At 41.0% G+C, this 23,764-nt stretch overlaps 2 protein-coding genes across 2 annotated transcripts in view; both read left to right on the plus strand.

Annotated features, from left to right (window-relative positions):
- Nucleotides 1–311: 311 nt before the first annotated feature.
- On the plus strand, nt 312–2,918 carry LOC122972977 (5'-AMP-activated protein kinase subunit gamma-2-like). Its single transcript, XM_044340422.1, has 3 exons — nt 312–638; nt 876–1,005; nt 2,790–2,918. The coding sequence occupies exons 1-3, from the start codon at nt 424–426 to the stop codon at nt 2,916–2,918; spliced, it is 474 nt and encodes a 157-aa protein (XP_044196357.1). The 5' UTR covers nt 312–423.
- A 3,099-nt stretch (nt 2,919–6,017) lies between these two features.
- Nucleotides 6,018–23,764, plus strand: part of LOC122972250 (5'-AMP-activated protein kinase subunit gamma-2-like) — an 18,945-nt gene continuing 1,198 nt past the window's right edge. The window contains exons 1-9 of the mRNA XM_044339225.1: nt 6,018–7,619; nt 12,214–12,455; nt 16,534–16,582; nt 20,486–20,595; nt 21,897–21,978; nt 22,199–22,257; nt 23,216–23,261; nt 23,352–23,406; nt 23,581–23,707. Coding sequence (XP_044195160.1) covers nt 7,016–7,619; nt 12,214–12,455; nt 16,534–16,582; nt 20,486–20,595; nt 21,897–21,978; nt 22,199–22,257; nt 23,216–23,261; nt 23,352–23,406; nt 23,581–23,707 — 1,374 coding nt within the window. The 5' untranslated portion in view covers nt 6,018–7,015. The remainder of the gene's footprint in view (nt 7,620–12,213; nt 12,456–16,533; nt 16,583–20,485; nt 20,596–21,896; nt 21,979–22,198; nt 22,258–23,215; nt 23,262–23,351; nt 23,407–23,580; nt 23,708–23,764) is intronic.

Consider the following 23,764-nt stretch of genomic DNA (forward strand, 5'->3'; position numbering starts at 1 on the left):
CATCACCACGTTCAAGTAATGAGGAGTGATGTTGCGTCCAGGATGTTTTACTATGCAGCACACGTTTAGAGTGTGACTGTTGTCCTGCTGCTGTGGGCGTGTTCTGATGTTGTCATGTGATGTAACCTGAAACCATTGGCTGATTCACTGTGTGGACTTTTTTTTGTTGTTGCTCGAGTGACACAAAAACGTTACAACGCTGAATTGTTCTTCTGTCTCCTTGCGGTACCTGCACGGCCACATTTTCTCTGTATGAAGTATTTACTGTATCTAGAATGTTTTTCACAGTAACCCCACAATTGACCGGATCTTATTGTATGGTCTCACCGGTACCTCAAACACCATCATAGCCCCCACTATCGTAGTGCCAGATTGCCGGATTTGGTGTGAATGCAGCCTAATGTGGGGCAGTGATGTAATGTGATGAGTCCTCCCGTCCTGCAGGGGGAGGCTGTGTGCCACTCCGCCAGCCCCACCAGGGGCTTCTTCCATCGGGCTCCGTTCAGCCGGCCCTCCAGCCCCCGCTCCGCTCCAGCCAGGACCTCCAGCTCCAAGATGAGTCCCAGCTCCCCCAAAACCATCTTCCCCTACCAGACTGCAGCCCCACAACAGGATTCACCACCCAAATCTCAACGCAGGTACACACACCTGACACACACCTGACACACACCTGATACACACCTGACACACACCTGACACACACCTGATACACACCTGATACACACCTGATACACACCTGATACATAGGGGGGAGATAAGCATTAGAAACACTGTAAAGCCCTTTGGATAAAATGATCAAGCATCCCTGTAACATGATTGTGACTCTGTGTGTGTGTGTGTGTGTGTGTGTGTGTGTGTGTGTGTGTGTGTGTCAGGCTGAGCTTCAGTGGGATCTTCAGGTCGGCCTCCAGAGAATCGAACCAGCAACCCTCATCATCGCCCGTCAGCATCAAACTGTTCACCCGCAACAGGAGAGACAAGGCCCGAGGTACAGTGTGTGTGCGTGTGTGTGTGTGCGTGTGTGTGTGTGTGTGTGTGTGTGTGTGTATGTGTGTGTGTGTGTGTGTGTGTGTGTGTGTGTGTGTGTGTGTGTGTGACAACACTGCCACCTACTGGTCATCTTGTAGAAAACACTCTGCACTTTAATGTTTTTATCTTCTTTATCATTATTTTTTGCTATTTTATTACAAGTTTTTATTCTTTTTTCCTCAATTTAACATGAAAACACGAAACAGAAACTAAAGTCAGCACACAAGAGGAGAAAAGACATTTCACTGTAACAATATGCAGGTTTTGTAGTTCTGTTCATATGGCAGTAACTGATGAATCATCACTCTTTCTCCAATATTCTTCTTCTTGTCAATAAATCTGATGATGGAACATGTTGTGGACTCACTGACGTGTTTTAATAGTTTTTAACAACAACGGAGGAATAAGATATATCAGGCTTTGATACACACACAATACTTGTTAACCTGTTAAACGACACTGTCCCACCTGTTGGACACTTTAGTCTCTGTAACTTTGATTCAGGATCACTTATATTCAGAGGTTAATATATCAGTTTGTTGACAATAAGAAAAATATAAAAAGTCGTCAGCCTTATGCTTGACAAAGTGTTTAATGTGTGGAATATCAGATCAGATGTTGCTGTTGAATTTCTTTGTGTCACATTCAGTTTAATTCTGAGATGAAGACATGACTCTTAAACTTGAAGGATTAAAGTTGAATTGTACAAAACTTTGCAAAAATGAGGCGTTCTCCTCAACCTGCCAGGCTCAGCTCAGGGCTAACAGAACACACACACACACACACACACACACACACACACACACACACACACACACACACACACACACACACACAGAGTCTCTGGGCAGCTAATGCTCTCTAATGGCTGCACTTTATTCGCTGTTTCAGAGATGTTTAACGTTTTATCCGTAATAATGAATCACCATTAAAATAATAAAACGTGAACTTTTCACCCTTTTAGCTTCATTTCATTTTTTAAAACTCGATCATTTCATAACAGCTCATGTAAAATTTAAAAAGTGAACCCTGAAGTCACTTCTGTTAGTCACATGGTCTTTGGATTATAATCAGCTGGCAGAGTTGAGAGCGACAAGCATCTCAATTTATTTACACTGAATGACGTTTATTATCCGTTTACCTGTTAATCACATGATGCTGCAGCTCTGCTTCTGATTGGCCCAGAAAAACCTGCTGAAAGTTTACAGTTTGTCTTACAGTTTATTTAAAAAAAAAAGAGTCAAAAATAAGATTTCTGCTCTTCTGATTGGCCGACAGACATCAGTGAGGTGTTGCCTGACAGGTGAGACTTCTAACTGTGAGGTTTGTTTTATTCCAAGATTATTGAATTAAAAATCAATTCAGAGTCTATTAGAGGAAATAAATCAGCTTAGCTGGCACTTTTATTAAAGCACACACACACTCGGCTCCTCGCTGCCCCTCCCAGAGAAATTTCCGGAAGCTGAACTTGGCATCTCTTCAGTTAGAAATTTTTGGCAGCTTGTTCACACACACACTGAAGCTCAGCCTGACACACACACACACACACACACACACACACACACACACACATTCCAACACGTGTACTGTGCAGTGAAGCAGCTCCGTGAGAAATAAAAGCAACTGAGTCCATCCAGTCCATGATTCTGCTCTGTGCTGCGCTCTGTGACATCACGGGCGTCACACCTCTGACGTCATGCCTCTGTGACATCATACATTTGTGACATCACACCTCTGTGATATCACACGTGATCACACAGATCAGTGACGAGTGCAGCAGTTTACCTGGCAGTCTGCAGGGTCATGTGACTGACGTGTCTCCTGCCTCGTCACTATCTGATAACCATCTAAATTCAGGACGTTTCTGTTCTGTCGTCTTGCTTGTGTGACGTCATTTGGAGTCTGTGCAGTGGAGTCGGGCGGCGGGATGACGGCCCTCCGCCTGACGGCGGTTTGAGAGCATCTGGCGTCTGTCACAGCTGTTAATCATGACGTCACACTCTCTTTTTATATCGTCAAATAACTAATTAAAAACAAACTTATCAGAAAAATGAGCACTTAGTCAAACATCAGCGTGATAAGAACGATCTAAAACAACAGAAACCATCTCTGTGTACTTTGATTATTTAGTTTGGCTCATGTCCTATCCGCTAACATGGAGGGGGCGGGGCTTATGACCTATACTGCAGCAGCCACCAGGGGGCGATCCAGATGTTTTGGCTTCACTTTTGGGATGTCGTCCACTTTATATACTGTATACTGTAGACTGTAATATTCTCTCCTCTAATATCTCTGTGACTGTCACATGACTCTCATCATGGAGCTCTTTGCTTTAGAAAGATGTTTTTTAGCATCTAACAAAGCGTTCTGCTCTGATGGATTCATATTGTCGGTAGTTTTGGGTCTCCTACCACTAACACTCAGAAATTAGTTCTGTGTTTGTCTGATTTCTGACAGCAGGACTTGCAGCTCGCCCACAAACAGAACAGAACATGAAGCCTTATATGGACATTTTAGGTGATGATAAAATCTCAGGAACGTTCAGCTGCTCATGAACAGGAGACTTTCATCAGGCTGAAACCTGATTTAAGACAAGTTTTGGGCAGTTAAGAGAGTTTTAGGAGAAAAATACAAAGATGTTCTTCCAAAAGGGCCAAAAATTCAATTTGATGTTCCTCGAAACCAAAACCTGTTTTTTTTGTCTAAAATCTTTGTTTGAACTGTGACTCCATCTCGCTCATGGTTTGTGTTTTTACTTTTCTTCAGCAACTCGTAAGATGAATATTCTGTATATGATAATTCTGTGTAAAAATAACATTTAATTGCCTATTTATATATCAATAAAGACAGAAAAAGGTAAACTACAGTAGTGGTCAGAAGTCTGGACACACCTTCCCATTCACTTGAATGAGTAAGTGAGACCAAACTTGGCCGCTACTGTATGTTGACGTTTACCTGACAGTGACCTCTAGTGGCCGTCGCAAGTATGTCTGAGTCCGAGTAAAGCTGCAATGCTATTGGCTGGTAATCCAGGGATCAACACTTGTTAGCATGTGGTCCTACCTACGGTCACATGCTGGCAGCGTTTCCATGGTTACGTGGAGGCACATATCAAATGGCTTTATACACAATGTGGAGTTTAACAGCCAATAAAACTCGAATTTCTGTTGCTGTTTCAACAGAAAAACTCACAAAATCTTTTTAAATCGTCCAACTTTTGTTTTTCAGTGACGTTCAACAGAATGAATTATTCTGAACACAAGTTAAATTTCAGTTTTAGACATCAGTCCGACTCTTCTTCAAACTGGCAGCTGCACCAACTAGGAGCAGCTAGTTCACATTGTCATTTGTGCTATTATTTGTATAATTACTAATAATTACCTAAAGAAAAGTTAAGAAGACATAGCTAGCTTCTATCATTAGCTTCTATCAGGTAGTTGAGAGAGAAATAGAGGGGGGGGGGGTCATTTTAGTTCACTTTTAGTTACTTTCTGAGAGTAAATGGCCGACGGGGACGCAGCGCTTTGTGTGAAACCCTGATCAGAGACAGAAAAGTGGAGAATATTGTAGGTACAATCCATAAGTTTTGTTTGATTCTTGGGAGATTTTGTTCAGTTTTTATGAAACAAATCTAATCTCATAGCTTTGTCTTTATCAGCTTTTCTGAAAACCTGTGATCCAGTTTATGGTTTAGTCTGAGTCAGTCCAGCAGTTTGATCTTACAGGCTGTGAGATGTGGTACCTGTAGCTGAATCTAAAACTTCAGTTTAAGTTAAGCAGAAGTCGACACTGACTCTTTGTGATTCAGAGTAATGGAGTTACACTCGGAGTGCTGAACAGTTGATACGGACTGTTTGTTTTGTGCCGGAGCCCTGCTGATGATTCCTGCTGCTGTGTAAGTAAACAGTGACCTGATATTAGAGGCTGCTGCTTTATTATCTGCTCATAATCCCTGTAACTGTGATCCTTTAATAAAGCAACCGAAGCACATCAGGCCCAGATGGAGCAGAGTGCTTTTGTTTCTGTTATCATCAGAGAGAAGAAGAGACGTACGCTGCAAAAAATATCAGAATGTCAGAACAAGTCTGTTTGTAAGGTTTGGTGATCTGTGGATGAATCAGCTCCAGACTGAACTAAACAAACTAACATGTTATTCTGACTCCTTCACTCTGATATCAACACAAACTGTTCTTAGATCTGATTGGACGAAGCTCGTCTTTACCACTGATTTTGATTTAATTACCAATTTTGTCTTTGAATTTGTCTTACTAATTGTAATTAGGTTAGTAATGTCACCATATTATCATTGTAAAAATAGGATACTATCTTATTATTAATAGCAGGTTGCTGTATTACTATTTACTTCTGCCTCATTGTTATCTACGTTTTATTTTACAGGTTGCTTAATTTTATACTTATTTCCCTAAAATTTTCTGGGTAATTCGCAGGTATTTAATGGTTAATTTTTAGGACATTTGACAGAGAGGGTTGTGCGATTTGGTAGAAAAAAAAGAAGAAAAAATGATAAAGTGTTTAGCTGGTAGGTGTCTGCTCATTATATTTGGGTTTGTTGTTGCAAACATTCTTTCTAAACAATTCTTTAACCTACAGAAGTTTTGTGTGTCAGACGATATATTAATAGAATAATACGAGCTGCTTGATAAAACACAACTTTATAACAAATGAGTCAATAGAAACTAAAACTCATAAAATCTTCAAACAGAGTCCTTCTTCCAGACCAGAACCACAAGAAGGAGGATGGAGGACCTGTTCAGACTGGACTTCACACGACTCATTAGTGGTTCATTAGGTTAATGTGGAGTAAACCGTTTGTTAATCCAGACTTGTTAACGGGAACGAGCCGACATGAGTCTTTTCTTTTTGCAGTGTAGACAGACAGCTGAGGGAGGTGTGGCTATAACACACACACACACACACACACACACACACACAAACACACACACACACACACACACTGAGCAGTGATACTCTGCAGGGCTGAAACTCAGACGACTGCTGCTGGACAAACACTTTCACTGACTTTTTACTGTCTGTCTGCTCTGCAGAGGAAACTGGATGTACGACAGGACGGACTCTCCTCGAGGATTTTAGCTTTTTGTCCAATGAAGCAGTTTGAGAACTTTTCTCTACAGATTTTAATTTGCTTCAGTTCAGTTTTTATTTTCCTGGCAGGCGGATGTTTGACCGTTAGATTCAAAGTTCAGGGTCGGAGGTTCTTTGGTTTGGTCGAGAGATTTACTGTCTCTAACAAAGTCAAAACAACTCAGTTATTAAAGATTCTGCAGCAGATGAGAGGATACGAGCAGCGGATTTACAACAAGGAAAACAAAGAAGCAACAGCCAATTAGAAGAGGTTTTCTGTCTGTGGAGCCTTGTGATTGGCTCACTGCTGATGAAGCTTGTCAATTGTTTTTTTAATTAGTTTAATTGGATTCCTCACAGCTGGGAACCAGGACACATTTACATTCACACCACATACTTTAGTTTACTTTGGCTCAAACATTTTTATTTGTTTTTCTTAGTTTAGTTTTAAAGTGTAAAGCTGATAAGTATGTTTAGTTTAATTTATAGTTTAAGTGATTGATATCTGTTGCTGATACTTTGATTTATTAGTCAGATTTTGTCAATAAGTTTACACCTATTAATGATATTCTGTGTATTTTAATTGTCCCACATTAGTTTAAGTGATTAATCTTTTTAATCTTTTGATGAATTTATTGATTAATCTTTGTTTTAGCTTAATTTCTTTAGTTTAATCTTAATTGTTTCATCCCAGAGGCTTATTCATTGGGTTTAGTTCAATTAATTTGCTAGAAGTAATTGATAATTTAATTTATTGATCACATAGCTTTATTATATATACTTTAAAGTAGTTTAGTTAATTGAGTTTAGTCCATAAATGTAGTAGAGTTGATCACATGTAGATTCGTCTTTGGTTTTGTTTAGTTTTGAATAAACTGATTTCATGGCGATGAAGCGTCTGAGCAGCCTGATGCTGAAAAAGTGGAAGGCGAAGGAGAGATGGACGGAGAGAAGGAGGAGTGAACCTTATGGAGGAGAAGATGAGGAGGAGGAGGAAGAAGAGGAGGAGGAGAGGCAGACAGACAGGAGAGACAGACGGATGCTGAGGAGAAAGTCTGAACCCTGTGGACCGATGGAGGGAGACGAAAAGATGGAGGAGAAGAAGAGCGAGCGCGGCAGGAAGAAAGAGCGGCGGAAGTCTGAACCCAACATGGAGGAAGAGGACAGGAAAGACAGGGGGAGGACAGACACAGGCAGAGGGAAAGAAAGGAGGAAGTCTGCATCGTGGATGATGGCGGAGGACAGAGCAGGAGGACAGACGGACAGGAGGCAGCGAGAGGCGGACAGACGGACGTCACGGCGGCGGTCGGAGCCTTGCGGGATTCTGTATGTCCAACTGCTTCCTCTGTCCAACAGGAAGAGGCGGGAGCTGCTGCAGAGACGGACAGGACGCAGGATGTCCTGCAGCGAGGACGCGGACGGACCAACGGACGAATTTGGACAGATGACCAGGGGGAGATCTGAACCCATTGGGCCTCTGGGAAATAGTAAGCAAAAGAGAACATAGTTGTAGTGTTTTACAGGATATACATTTGTAATCAGGCAGTCTGGTTGCTGTCAGAGAAGAATTGATCTTCTCTTGACTAATATAAACACACTGTATACCTTGTAGTTATGCAGAATCACCATAGCAACTGCCTCACATACAGCACCAACAACTTTACAACACGGCTACCTAAACAAACATAGTAGCCACTTACTAATGTCGTTACTACTGCCTGAGAACACCCTAGAAACCCGCCTAGTGTTTCCATAACAACTACCTAGAACACCTTGGAAACTACCTAGAAACCCCAATGAATACCATAGCAACCACCTAGCAACACATTACCAATCATCCAGGATCACTACAAACCATGACAAATACCTTAATAACCACCTAGCAACACCATAGCACTGAGGGAAGTCATTGCTACTGCCTGAAAACAGCCTATAAACTGTCTAGTTACTACCCACTATTTCCATTACAACCACCTAGAACACCTTAGAAACCACATAGAAACCACTAAAAAACAACATAGCAACCATTCGGGAAAACAGCTGCTTAGCAAAACCATTAGGGCTGCAACTAATGATTACTTTCATTAGGGACTGATCTGTCAATCATTTTCTCATTTTATCGATTAGGTGTACAATCTATGAAATGTTGGAAAGTAGTGAAAAACGTTGATTTGTTTGTTCAATGTTTCCTAAAGCCCAAGATGACGTCCTCAAATGTCTTGTTTTGTCCACAACTCAAAGATATTCAGTTTACTGTTATAGAGACTATAGACACCAGAAAATATTCACATTTAGAAAGCTGTAATCCAAGAGTTGTTACATTCTTTCTTACAAAATTACTCAAAACAATTAATCAATTATCAAATAATTGATGATTAATGTTCTGTCCACTGACTAATCAGTGCAGCTCTAAAAACCATAGTACTTAGTTGAGTCCTTGGTACTGCCTGAAACACTCCAGAAACTAGTTACCCCCCACTATTTCCATAGCAACCACCTAAAAAATCACCTTGAAACTAGTCAAAATACACTAGCAACCACCTTGCAACACACAACCAACCATCCAGGATCATCTCCGCAAACCATCACAAAAACCCTAGCAACCACCTGGCAACACTGTAGCACTTACTAATAGTTATATCCTTGCTACTGCCTTAAAACATGTATAAACTATCTAGTTTCTACCTACTATTTCCATAGCAACCACCTGGAACACCATAGGAGCCACCCAGAAACTACTCAAATTACCATAGCAACACTCTGATCACCACTCACATCACTGTAGCTACCACTTATGTATCACACATGCATGTATCTCACAACACCCAAGCATCCACAATCACTATAAAATCCATCTGGTAGGAGCTTTCAGTCCTGCCACATGATCTTCATCAACAGATGAAGTTTGTCAATTTTCATGGACTTGAAGATGTTCAAATTCATTATTCTGAGTATTTCTGGTCCACGTTGGCTTCAAAGCTGAGGTTAAAAGTTTATTGTTGAACTTGGAGACAACAGCTGAGTAAAAGGTCCATTTAGTAGCAGCTCTGGAGCTTTCAATCATATCACAGGTTTTAGCTCTTAAGTCAACATAAAGTCCATAAATACAGTCCAATGACAACTGGGCAAACTCCATCTGCTGATGAAGACCATGTGATATGATCAAAAGGCCTGTTTTCAGCTCTCATCACAGAATCTTTGTGAGTTCAGCAACTCAGAGAAAAGTATCACAAATCTAATCCTGTTATCGCTGCACAGGTTGACCCATGCAGTTAGACTCAGTGTCAGCGTGCGTCATTCCACCACAGCAGACACGTTCCTCCCAGCAAAACTAAACCTGTAATCACTGTTTGTGTCTGTGGCTGTGTGATTATTATTACTCTGTATCATTTCACTGAGCGCAGTTCAGACTGAAAACACTCAGAGGAGTTTTTAGTTGTAGGAACAGTTATGTTACAGATGTTATGTTTAGTGACATCACAGCTCCTGTGAAGGAGAGAACTTTTTCCTCCCTGTCTTTATGATGCTATGAAGGTCAAAGTGTATGCTGTGAAAAACAGCTATCTCCTAAACGTCAGTCTGTTGTGAATGAAGAAAAACTGCTTTGTTTTAACCTTGGTGGTAAATTTGCATTTTTTTTTTAGATAATCCTCTTGGTGTTTCAAACATTCTGTGATTTTTTGAATTGTCTCAGTCTACAAAACTATTATTAAACTACATAACTATTATCTAAAATCTTAAAGCATAAGTTTAATGTTATTCTGTTTTTCTTAATGTGAACAAATCTTGCAGCTTGCAAGCAGGTTTACTGAAGTCCAAACACTGAACACTGTTCTGTATCTTTGGTTGTTTCTAAAGTTGTTGCTGAGGTTTTTCCAGATCTGATTCAGCTCCAACATGTACGGATGGATTTGAGAAGTTGTCATTTGAAGTAAAGAAGGAGAAAAAGAAGTGAAATCCTGCTACTATAGTTTGTTTACGTAGCCTCCGGAGCCGGAGGAAGCTTCCTGAAGCTGACCAATCAGAACAGAGTGGGCTCATCAGGAGGCGGGGCCTTAAAGAGACAGGAGCTAAAACGTCCTGTTAGAGACAGAGGCTGAACTGAGGGGCTGCATAAAGGACCAGTAGAAGATAAATAAGGAGTTTTTAACTGGAAATCATGCAAAGATATTCAAGTAGAGCCCCAGAATATAAATATAGAGCTGGAAATGTGCAGTCCTTTAAGGATTTTTAGTTTTGTCGTCAGTTTAAAAATGTTCAGACTGTTGAGAGTTAAGTCTGAGAAAGAAGGTCCTCATAGAGTATTAATTCTACTGTGTGTGTGTGTGTGTGTGTATGTGTGTGTGTGTGTGTGTGTGTGTGTGTGTGTGTGTGTGTAATTCTAGCTAAGTGTGTGTTTGTGTATTAGACAGAGGTACAAGGTAACCTACATTATTTAACACACACACACACACACACACACATAGTCTGTACTCACTGTTCTCTGTTGTTGTGTCTGAGTTTGTGCTGTCGACATTATTCACATATTTCAAACATTGTCCACAAACATGAGATGATCTGGCAACAGAGAGAGAGGTTTGGGTTTGTAAAGCAGGTCAGTTTGTTCTGAATCAGCTCAAAATGAAACTTAAAGCTGCACTGATTAATATCTTTACATTAACAATCGACTTGAAGGGAAACACTAAGATCTATGAGTTTGCTGGTACACTTCACAGGAGAGTCCAGGATTTCAGGTTTTTTCTGATTCTTGCTGCCAAAAATGTTTGATTTTGCAGCAGCTTTTCTCAAAAATTGAGATACAGTTTGTGATGTTTTATGTCTCTATTTGTGGTAAAATTGTGGGAGCTGGTAAAAAACTGAAAGCGAAGGAAAATAATGTGATTTTTTTAAAAACTGCTACCAGTGAAGAGTCATATGTAATGACGTCCTTGGATGAAAAGCATCCAGCAGAAACACAGAAACATCTATATTTCAGCTCTAATGTTTCATGTATTTTATGAACATGAGAACCATGTGGACTCAAAGTTCTATAAAACAGAAAATACTGTACTTGAGTTCCATTTATAACCTTTATTAAATAAACTTTCAGCTCAACATTGGCAACAAATAAAATCATCAATAATGCCATTAAAATAAATCCATTAATATAAAAATCTAGTTTGATGTTTATGTTTGAGGCAGATTATATCTGAACAACATCAGCTTGTCTTCTTCTGACTCACTGAATCAAACCTGATTTGGGAACATTTGGGAACATTTGGGAACATTTGGGAATTGTTTTGCTCGTCTATGGCATCATGTTTGTTGGCAGGTGAGATTTGTTCATCTTCCACCTGAATGATGTCAGTTACCGCCACACCAAACGCCACGATTGGTCCGAATCACAAGCAGCTGTTGATTTGAACATTTCATGCAGAAAAGTTGCTGTAATTTAGTAAAACTGCAGCTCTCACAATCTCTCAGTTCCCTGGAGGAACTGGAGAGTGACTGGCTCAATATTATTCCTAAATGAGACCCATGTGTTTGTGTGTCTCTGTTTGTATTTATTATTAGTCTTTATAATATCACCTATCAGCTGTCACAGAGGACCACCGTCCACCATCGCTGCTAAATATAGACGGTTATCATGGTGTGTGTGTGTGTGTGCGTGTTTGCGTGTTTGTGTGTTTGTGTGTGTGTGTGTGCGTGTTTGCGTGTTTGTGTGTTTGTGTGTGTGTGTGTGTGTGTGTGTGCGTGTTTGCGTGTTTGTGTGTGTGTGTGTGTGTGCGTGTTTGTGTGTGTGTGTGTGTGTGTGTGTGTGTGTGTGTGTGTGTGTGCGTGTTTGTGTGTTTGTGTGTTTGTGTGTGTGTGTGTGTGTGTGTGTGTCAGTGCAGTGACTCAGTGTTTCCTGCAGAGGGCAACGTCTCCTCACAGACTCATTATGTGAATCTTTACCTTTACTGAAGTGGATCAATAAAGGTCCATTAAAAACTCTTCTTCTTTTCTGTCTCTATTTCTGTCCTTCATCACTTCTTTCTGTCCCATCCTTTTTCTTCTTTATCCCTTTTTTCTCTCCTCCTCTTCCTCCCTCTCTCACTCCAGCCTACAGCCTCTCCTCCCCTCCTCCTCCACCTCCTCCTCCTCCTCATCCTCCTCATCCTCCTCCTCGTCAGGAGGAGGTGAGTGTTTTCCGTCTGGAGACGTACCTGACGGAGCCGAAGCGTCCGGAGACCAGGAGGCTGCGCTCCTTCTCTTCACCCCCTGACACCGGACAACGCTCCTCTTCCTCCTGCTGCCAGCCGCCTCTTCCTCTTCTGGCTCCGCCTCTTCCTGTCAGGAGGCTGGTGAGTGAGGAGCGTCTAATGATCCTCCATGTTTGTTGGCAGCTTGTTGTCTGTTCTGTGTTTGTGAGCAGCTGAGGCCCATGATGCCTCTCATGTATCGGTGTTACAGTCGAGTCACAGATCAAAGCGTCCGTTTATTCTCAAAGATGAATAAATACGTGGAACAACGGTTCCTGCTGTCCTGAAGGAATTTCCAGAAAATATTCTCTCTGCTGCAACGTAAAAAAAGATTTTATCTAAACCAAAGATGTTCACTGACGCGTCTTTAACCTCGCCGCTGGTCGTCCCTCTCTCTCTCTTTCTTGCAGTTTCACTGTAATCAGGATGTGTGAACAAAAACATGGAGCCTACAAACGTCCTTTTTTTGGAAATCCGTCTGAAGCTTTTCATGACAATAACTGTAGAAGTGTCACATTTAAACAGCTCTGAATGAGAAAAACCCTTGAATGAGCAGGTGTGAGTCTGTAAAAAGCAAAATTCAATCATATGATTCAGTAAAGCCTGAATCACATAAATCGTCAAAGAAGAAATAATTATGACAGATACATAAAACAAGTAGAATAATAGAGGGTAATAAGCTACTTGACCAAAACGGTTGAAATGACTAGCAAAAACAAAATTTGCATTAATACGAGGAAATGCTGTCAGTCCTTTAATTATTGATGCATTAACATGTCGACTCAGCAGTAATTTAATGTTCCAGTCGGCAGGATACACACACACACACACACACACACACACACACACACACACACACACACACACACCTCGGCTGCGCTCGGCTGTTTCCGGTCGAGCTCGGCACCGTGATGCTGACAGAGTACGTAAAAGTCACAAGAATGTTACCGGAAGCGATGCTTCCAAAATAAGAAACTAGATCACGAAAATGCAGAACACACATTAAAAAATAATATTACAACAGGAAGCAGTTTGAATGTTATTCATAAAAACAGTTTAGTCTAAAGATGGTTGCTAAGGAGAATGGAGTTCTGAAAAGGCAAAGTTTGCATTCAACATGTGGAATTCTGGTGGAAAAGATGAAGTTTTTTTACGAGTGTGTTTTTGAAACTGCCTTTTTTGCAAGTTTCAAGCAAAGGACCAAATTCTTAAGCAAACTTTTTTTCTGATACATGTATGCATACACGCATGCAGCACGGTTGCTCAGTGGTTAGCACTGCTGCCTCAGAGCAACCCAGCCGTGGGTTTCCACTGGAAGCTCTGGTTTCCTCCCACCATCAAAGACATGTATGTCAGGGTTTATACTCCTGTCAGTGACCCTGATGAAGGCACTGGCTACAGAACTGGAGATGGTCTTCGTACGCTGCACTGCAGCTGCTCACCGGACAAATTTCATGTCAATGTATGTGAGTGCTGAGAAATGACAATAAAGAAATCTTAATCTAATATATCGTTACTAACTGCATTATGAACAACAACGCCAACAATAAACCAGTGAAGACTGAACAATAACATTATAACAGACAGATCTGTGAGCAGAAGAAAAGATTCATGTCAACAGACAAAACAGAAGATGAAAATAATTTTTTGAGTAAAAGTCAAAGACTCAGTGAAAGTAGGAATATTGTTGTCAAAAAAATACTCCATGACAAGCAAAAGTCCATTAGTACTTGAGTAAATGGACGCAGGTCTTCCCACGACTGCACAGACTCCAGAGAGCTCCTATCTTCACTTTTTATCACATTTTGGTGAAACTTTATCCTCGCGACAGGTGTGCTTTTGTTGTGAAATCCTATACCGGAAGTTTGGTGTGTTAGCTCTGCCAGCTTGTTAGCCAGCTTGTTAGCTGGCAGAGTGGTGGTCCATATTTTTTTCCTAGGATGGCGAGGTTATAACTCGCCCTACTTTGCCTCTGATTGGCTGACCCTGACATTCTTACCTTAACCCTAACCAATCCTACTCCTCATGCCTGAACCTAACAAACGAAGGCAGCGAGTACTAGCCAATCAGAGGTAGAGGAGGGCGGGTCATGACTTCCCCTTCCTAGGAAAACAAATTTGGCCTCCGACGGTCGCATCTGCTGTTTTTTTTAACCTGGCGGACAGCGGCGATCTTTACCGACAGGAGACGACCGTTCACCGGCAGACAGCAGGTCCCTTCAGCCGCACAGAGACACAAGATGGAGCCGTGAGGAGTTTATCATCACCGGTTAGAGCTTCCAGCGGAGAGAAACGGAGAGAAACGGAAGGAAAGGAGAGAAACGGAGAGAAACGGAGCGCTTAATGAACGGCGACTGTCGAGTAGGTGCCAGCTGACGTCACACACGGACAAATAAGCTTAAAAAATCTGCGTGTTTCTCACTAAAACCGCTCTCACTTCACGGTAACACCGTTCAGGACGCGGTCACTCCATCTCGTTAATGATAACATGTCAACCTCATCATCGGCTGCTGTCTCCATCACCGTTAATGAATCACATGATTACCTGATTACCAGACGATCCGTAACACCGCGCTCCTAAAAACGCCTCAAAATGACTCCAGACCGGTTAACGTGTGTCCACACCCCCGTTAACATCCAGCCAGGCCGCTTTACATCCGTTAAAAACATGTCTTCAATTATCCATATGTGCTGTTATCAGAGGTGGAAGAAGTACTGAGATCCTTTACTGTAGTAAAAATACCAATACAGCCACGTACAAATACTCAAGTACAAGTAAAAGTCCTGCATGAAAAACTACTACAGTAAAAGTACATAAGTATTATGAGCTTGATGTAGTTAAAGTATTGCAGTAAAAGTACATAAGTATTATGAGCTTGATGTAGTTAAAGTATTGCAGTAAAAGTACATAAGTATTATGAGCTTGATGTAGTTAAAGTATTGCAGTAAAAGTACATCAGTATTATGAGCTTGATGTAGTTAAAGTATTGCAGTAAAAGTACATAAGTATTATGAGCTTGATGTAGTTAAAGTATTGCAGTAAAAGTACATAAGTATTATGAGCTTGATGTAGTTAAAGTATTGCAGTAAAAGTACATCAGTATTATGAGCTTGATGTAGTTAAAGTATTGCAGTAAAAGTACATAAGTATTATGAGCTTGATGTAGTTAAAGTATTGCAGTAAAAGTAGTGGTTTGGTCCCTCTGACTGATATATTATTATATATGACATCATTAGATTATTAATAGTGAAGCATCAGTGTTAGAGCAGCATGTTACTGTTGTAGCTGCTGGAGGTGGAGCTAGTTTACACTACTTTATATACAGTTAGCTAGTTTAGTCCAGTGGTTCCCAACCTAGGGGTCGGGCCCCTCCAAAGGGTCAGCAGATAAATCTGAGGGGTGGTGAGATGATTAATGGGAGAGGAAAGAAGAAAAAACAAAGTTCTGATACACAAATCTGTTTTCAGTTTTTAGACTTTTTCTCTAATCTTTGATTTTTGCTGAAATATTGGATCATTTGAACATTTATTGAAATGAAAGCATGTGAGAAGTTTAGAGGGAAAAATCACTATTTGGTGGAGCTGTTAACAACTCATAGACATGTGAAATGTGACCCCGACTACACACTGCTTTTTGTAAGACGTCAAAAGCCAAAAAGGTTGGAAACCACTGGTTTCATCTTTAACAATGTGTTGTATTTTAAAAGCTTGTTATATTATCCATTGTGTCAAATCTTCATCTGAAAAGTAACTAAAGCTGTCAAATAAATGTAGTGGAGTAGAAAGTACAATATTTCCCTCTGAAATGTAGAAAGTAGCATCACATGGAAATACTCAAGTAAAGTACAAGTACTTCAAAATTGTACTGAGGTACAGTATTTGAGTAAATGTACATTTCTCTCTGTCCTCATTACAAAGTGTGTGTTGGAGAGAAAACACCTCCTGTGGATTAACTGACATACAGACAGAATGTTCAGCTCAGAAAATGGTGAAACATGTTGATCACTGTTTCCTAAAGGTAATATATGTAGGAAAATGTTTGAAGGAGACATTTGTCGATTGTTACAAGCTGAAACTTTGAGTTACTCTTTAAGGTCTAAAGATAACATACAGCAGTTTTGATGAGAATGAAAGACTCATGAAGGTCCTGACTGACAGTGTTGGTGCTCTGTTGTCGGCAGGTGGAGGTTGCTGACGGCATGTCGGAGCAGCCGGATCCTGATGATGCCGGTAAGACTCTGAACTGTTGAGGGGAGGAGGGACCAGATTTTATGTCTGTCATGATGCCTCCAGAAGAAGAAACATTTCTGCTGTCTAATATTATTGAAGTAATGTTGAAACACTCACATGGATTAATGTTTGGAAGACATGAAATCTCATTTTCTCAACAATTAACAAATAAAAATAGTATTAATTTAATTAGGTAAAGAGTAACTGAACACTAAGATAAGTTTTTATTGATCCCAGATGGGAAATTCATATGTTACAGCAATGCAGGAGACAAGTAAACAGATACTTTTATGTTCATCTGGAGTAATTCCAGTCTGACCAGTTCAAGGTCCTGACTGGATGCTTTTTGCTGTTTTCAGTTTCATTAAATGGGATTCAGACAATCTCACACAGACTGTGAAACAGAAGCTGTCAGTCAGTGAAAGATGTGAGTTTTGTTGAAGAGCCGAGGCTAAAAACAGTCTTCAAAACAATCACAAGAAGCTTTTCTGTTGGAAAAAGCTGCAGCCGGAGTTCAGTTTGGTCGACTGTGTTAATTATTACTTTATAAAGAAAGTTGATTCCGGCAACCGGCCATCAGCTGTTCTGTTGTCATGGCAACAAACAGCTTAGAGACAAGCTCAGCTGATCACCGTGGCAACCAGCCTGCAGAGATTAGTTGCTGACCAACACACACACATTCTTGTTAATACTGTTATGATAATCTGAAGGGTGAGCCGTGATTCAGCAGATTTTGGGTCTGTGATGTCACTCTGTGTCATGATTAGAGATCATTTAACACTTTTTTTTCCAACATCTTTGTTGACATTAAAGGTCACATATTTGACATTGTGGGTGTGTGTGTGTGATGTGCTGTTGTGTGTAGCTTTGTATTTTGTATTTTGTATTGTGTGTTCTGTGTTTTTTGCTTTGTACTGTTTGTTGTTTTATTTTTTTTTGTTTTATTTGTCTCCCTCTTTTTTTTTGCTGATCCTAAAAATGATCCGATCCGTGATACGATCTGAACCGTGAGTTTTGCACCCCTAGTGTTAACATGTCAGCTTTGTAGACTATATTCAGTATGTGGTGCATATAGATCAGAGTGTGTAAGTCATGTATTTGATACGTGCATTAATATTTTCTGATGTGAACCTTCACTTTTAGATCTGTGAATGTTTTTAGTATTCAGCACTGATCTGTTCCTGTATCACATTATAAGCTTTGTGCTACTTTATATATTTCTGTATACTAAGAAAATACACAGGAAACACGTGTAAATCATGTGATATCTTGTCTGTTTTTGATGAGAACATCAATCTGTTGTCACAATAGAACAATACTATACATTTGACTTTCACTTTGTTGGTAAAATCACACATCTGAACCAGTCCACGGCTAAAATGAGCTCTTCTTTGTTCAGAAACAATGTGTATATGCTGAATGTCTTTAAAGAAGCAGCCTTTACACCACTCAGGCTTTTGTTTTTAAAAGCAAATTGTTTTATTGGCATATAAAATTGCCCCCCACCCCTCTGATGTCATCAGGTGGGGGACAATGATATAGTTTGATGCGGTTTGTTGGTTTTCCTCCTGTCCTCCCCAATTTTTTGAGTCATCAGCCGTCACTGGTGTGGGAGCTGAATGCAGCTCATTTTTGTAGGATACAGCAGAAAGGCCTATATACATACAGTACATTATATACAAACTTTGTATGAAGTTTGGTGTTATTATCATTTATTTTACAATAATTATAGGTCTTATATTTATAATTCAGTAGTGGGGATGACCTATGAGGGGAAGAGAAAAAATGGAGTGAGAGTGACAGTTTAGTGATAAAGTGCTGCAGAAAAATACCATTAAAACTAAAATGTGTAGCTCTGTACTGCAGTTTTTCCTTTATTAGGGCCCGAGCACCTAGCAGTTCACTCACACTCTCCATTCAAATATATGAGTATCAGTTACTTATTGTCTCTACACACCTGACAGTACACATGTCAATCAAACTTTGACCAGGTCATGTGGGTTAAAAGTCTTTACTTTTCTAAAAATAGACTTGATGAAAATTAGGAAATTAATTTGTTTTACACACAAACTCATCAAGAGTTTTCAATTTACTAATTGAAATTCAAGTGAATGGACCCAAAACTTGCATGATTTTGATGACACAGGTGTGAGCGAGACAGACATGTCTCACCCTGCACAAAACTCTCATCTTCACACCGTTGAGATTTGATGTTTCGCCATGACAGAGGAAGTTGCTATAACTTTATTGTAAATGCTCCAGTCTGCACCAAACTTCTCCCGGCCTGAAGACGTCTACATGACAATATTCCATCAGTGATGCAAACTGGATGAATAGCGCCCCCTACAACATTTCAGTGAAGCAGCCCCAGCAGCAGGCAAAACAGTGGACAAAGGAAGTGATGTTTATGTCCTTCTTACACTGTCTGAAAACAGCCGGTTCTGAAGACATCTTCATGCCCGCGACAGAAGACCCGATCAACGCTGCTTGCAGCTTCAGTTTATCAGTTGTGTTACAGATCTTCTTATTGACAAACAGAGATTAATGCATATATAAACCTTCAGCTTTCATCAGTAACACTCGCCCTTCTAAGGATAAGTGTCTTTGTAACCATTGGTTTAGCCTTTTCTTCATTTTATTAATAATTACGTCTCAGTACATCTTTTTTCCTAATTTTTCATGATGGTAATCTCCAAATAAGTAACCTTTTCTTTACAGTATACTTTACAGATGGAGGGTGAGTTATAGTCTTCAAGAGAGAGAGGCTCACATTTCTTCAAGTTTAAACAAAGTCCAGATGCTGCAGAGAATGATTCTATTCATTTGATAACACTGGCTACTAGAATTTTTTAGAAATAAGGTCTTCAGTAAGTCAACTGATTAAACTTTCTCTGTCTGCATGGAAATTCCTCTTAAAATGTTGTAGTCACTATTCAATAAAGAAATAGGCCGACTATATTTTTCTTCTTGTCAACAAATCTCATGTTTGGATCCAAACCAACAATGAACTGATCTAGTAACAAGTATTGCGTGTGTGTCAAAGCCTGATACATCTTATTCCTCCGTTGTTGAGTCTCACCGCTGCACTGGGTCACATGTTCCTTCATCATGAAGAGTTTGGTCACGTTAGAAACGGATCACATTTTCAGTCTCTGGAGGTCAGACATGTTTGTTGGACGGTGAAAATACCCCTCAAACCTCCTCCCCCTGCACCTGTCTGACGGTGGATAAGGGGGGGCTGTTTCATTCATGACACAACTATTTCTGTCACTTTTCATATGAACAGCTGAGTACAACAGTAGGACCGTCTTCCAAGAGAGACTGTGTGGAAACATGCGGTGTCCTCCTCCCCTCTCGTTTCCAAGCCTGGATTCTGGACTGTTGTGCTCACAAGAGACAAACTTCTTTTCCCCGCTCATGATGAAGTGTGAGAGGAACAGAAGTGACTCTATAGCTGACGCATCGCTCTGGATTCCACCATATTTCTCTTTTGGGCGTTGCCATGGCAATGTGCGTCCATGACTTTGGGGGGCAGAGCTTCTGAAGGAGCACAAAGGGAGGGGTGTATTTGTTTGAGTGTTTAGTTCAAAAACCAAAAGTTGACTCTGGCTCAACCTTCCAGCTGCAGTCCAGCGGGGTGCCGCTGCAGTCGAAACGCACCACCTCCATTCAAATGAACCGCACCGCACCGCACCGCACCGCCTGAATCTACCACTGAGAACTGTGATCCTCTGACTTCTCATCTACGACTAGTTACTGCTAAGAGAGCAAATAAGTACAGATATTGATAAGCAGTACAGGTATCCATAGTCATGATATCAGTGAACAGATCAGGATGATGATGATGATGATGATGATGATGATGATGATGATGATGACGACAGGTTTTCTGTGTGTTTGCAGCCTCAGAGGAGTCGGAGAGAGACATCTACATGCGCTTCATGAAGTGTCACAAGTGTTACGACATCATCCCAACCAGCTCCAAACTGGTGGTGTTTGATACCACACTGCAGGTGAGACAGACAGACAGACAGACAGACAGACAGACAGACAGACAGACAGCTGACAGACAGCTGACAGACAGACAGACAGACAGACAGACAGCTGACAAACAGACAGACAGACAGACAGACAGACAGACAGCTGACAAACAGACAGACAGACAGACAGACAGACAGACAGGCAGACAGCTGACAGACAGACAGACAGACAGACAGGCAGACAGCTGACAGACAGACAGACAGACAGACAGACAGACAGACAGACAGACAGACAGACAGCTGACAAACAGACAGACAGACAGACAGACAGACAGACAGACAGCTGACAAACAGACAGACAGACAGACAGACAGACAGACAGCTGACAGACAGACAGACAGACAGCTGACAGACAGACAGACAGACAGCTGACAGACAGACAGACAGACAGACAGACAGACAGACAGACAGACAGACAGACAGGCAGCTGACAGACAGGCAGACAGCTGACAGACAGACAGACAGACAGACAGACAGACAGACAGACAGACAGACAGACAGACAGAGAGACAGACAGACAGCTGACAGACAGACAGACAGACAGACAGACAGCTGACAGACAGACAGACAGACAGACAGCTGACAAACAGACAGACAGACAGACAGACAGACAGACAGCTGACAGACAGACAGACAGACAGACAGACAGACAGACAGGCAGACAGCTGACAGACAGACAGACAGACAGACAGACAGACAGCTGACAGACAGACAGACAGACAGACAGACGACAGACAGACAGACAGACAGACAGACAGACAGACAGACAGACAGACAGACAGACAGACAGACAGACAGACAGACAGACAGACAGACTCAGTTTTCCATATTTAATGATGTCCAGGTTGGTTTTTAATGCAGTTCATGAATCATTCAGTGTGTAGAGACACAGTACAGACAGACAGACCAACCTACAGGTCCTGTAAGTTCAAAGAACTTTGATGCTTTTAAAGGAAAAACACAAACAGTACATGACGTAAGTTTGAACTCTTTAATTTAAAAGAAACATTAAACTATTAGTAAGAGTTTAGTTCAGTATTTTAATGAATAGAAACCTGATTTAAACCAGAGTGAATACTGATTCATTATAGGAAACTTTATTGTCTATATTTGCTGAATTGTACTGTAAAGTGTTCATTTCCTCTGTAGTTAGTACAGAGTCCTTTCCAGGAACCTGGTGATGAATTAACATATATGTACATGTCAGATGTCAGTCATTATTATTATTATTTTAATTTATTCTTTTTTTTTATGAATGTTTTGTTGTGTTTCAGGTAAAGAAAGCGTTCTTTGCTCTGGTGGCAAACGGAGTGAGAGCTGCTCCACTGTGGGAGAGCAAGAAACAGAGCTTTGTAGGTAAGACTGATCTTCTTCTCAGGCTGTTATAATATTCACAAAGACCTTGAGAGCACATCTATATTTAGCAGTAACACACACACACACACACACACACACACACACACACACACACACACACACACACACACACACACACACACACACACACACACTTCATCCTCACTCTGTATTTCAGCCTTCGTTTGTTGTGGAGGTCATGAATCTCTCTCTGTTTCAGGAATGTTGACCATCACAGACTTCATCAACATCCTGACCAGATACTATAAATCACCCATGGTAACACACTCACACACACACACACACACATGTCTGCACTGCATTGCCTCATAATAATAATAATAATAATAATAATAATAATGATTTATGGTCGCCCCCCTCTGATTGGCTGGATTAAGCCATAAAATTCCAGTGACACCTGGTGGTTTGTGGAACTTGTAGCAGCTCTTTGAGACTGAGAGCTACAACACTCTCACCAGTATTGATTTTATAATACTGTTGTTCAGAAGTGCCGCAGTAGATGCACATATATATATATATGTAAACAGAAGCGCGTTCCTGCACATGCTCAGTAGTGTCTGCCGTACACAGAACTACTCTCCAGAGACTGAAAACATCATCACTGTTCATCATCTCCACCCGTGAGGCGCATATTAACTAGTTCACAGCTTCACACTGTCTGAACACAGAGACAGTCACTTACACTGAAGACACTTCACAACCTGAACCCTGCTGCTGTGTTTCTGACACTTCCACAAGAAACTTATTCAAGCAGATAGAGAGGAGCTACAGACATTTTAATTTTTCATGTTAGTTTTTGCTCCAAAAATAAGGCTGGGAGTGGAAGAGGTAAAAATACTATTGTTATTACTTTATTACTTGGTGTCAGGTGGAAATGTTCCCCACGTTTCTGACTATATCTTTACAATGTACATCAACACTATTCTCCTGTCTTCTGATCCCACTGAAGTGCGTCTACTGAGTGTTATTTATCTTTAAAAGTTTCAACACTGTCAAACTGACTGAAGCTCTTTCCACACGTCATCAGTCATCAGACACAAGCGCCGACTTAACTCGAGTGAAAAACGCCTCGGTATCATCCGCGCGTCACTACTGTGATATACATTCCCGTAGTAAACAGGCTACAACATGACAAACCTCTGACATGGAGCTGCTGTTCATCAGGCTGGTAGTTCAGTTCAGTGTCATGTAGCCTGATGAGCGTCTCTGTCTTCAGGTTCAGATCTACGAGCTGGAGGAACATAAGATCGAGACGTGGAGAGGTTTGATTTCTCTTTGTTTGTTGATGCGTATCAAGTTGTAAGTGTTGTGGTTTCATACATTAATAATGATTGATGTGTCCATGTTGACAGAGCTTTACCTGCAGGAGACCTTCAAACCTCTGGTCCACATCTCACCTGATGCCAGGTACGTGTGTGTTGGTATTTTTATACAGAGTTGCTTTCTGGCTCTATAGTTAGAACTACTGAATAATTTATTGTCTGCTGGAAATAAACTGAGGAGGAGACGAGGAGAAAAGAAGTATTGAACAAATATTCCTGTAACTCAGAAGTGATGAACCTTTCTTTCTGTCTCTCTCAGTATATTTGAAGCTGTGTACTCGCTGATAAAGAATAAGATCCATCGTCTTCCTGTCATCGATCCGGTCAGTGGCAACGCTCTCTACATCCTGACACACAAGAGGATCCTCAAGTTCCTGCAGCTGTTTGTGAGTCTTCAGCCGGTTTACATGTGACACAGCGGGGGGGGGGGGGGTGGGGGGCAG

This window comes from Thunnus albacares, chromosome 21 (assembly GCF_914725855.1).
Source record: "Thunnus albacares chromosome 21, fThuAlb1.1, whole genome shotgun sequence".
Taxonomy (NCBI): Eukaryota; Metazoa; Chordata; class Actinopteri; order Scombriformes; family Scombridae; genus Thunnus; species Thunnus albacares.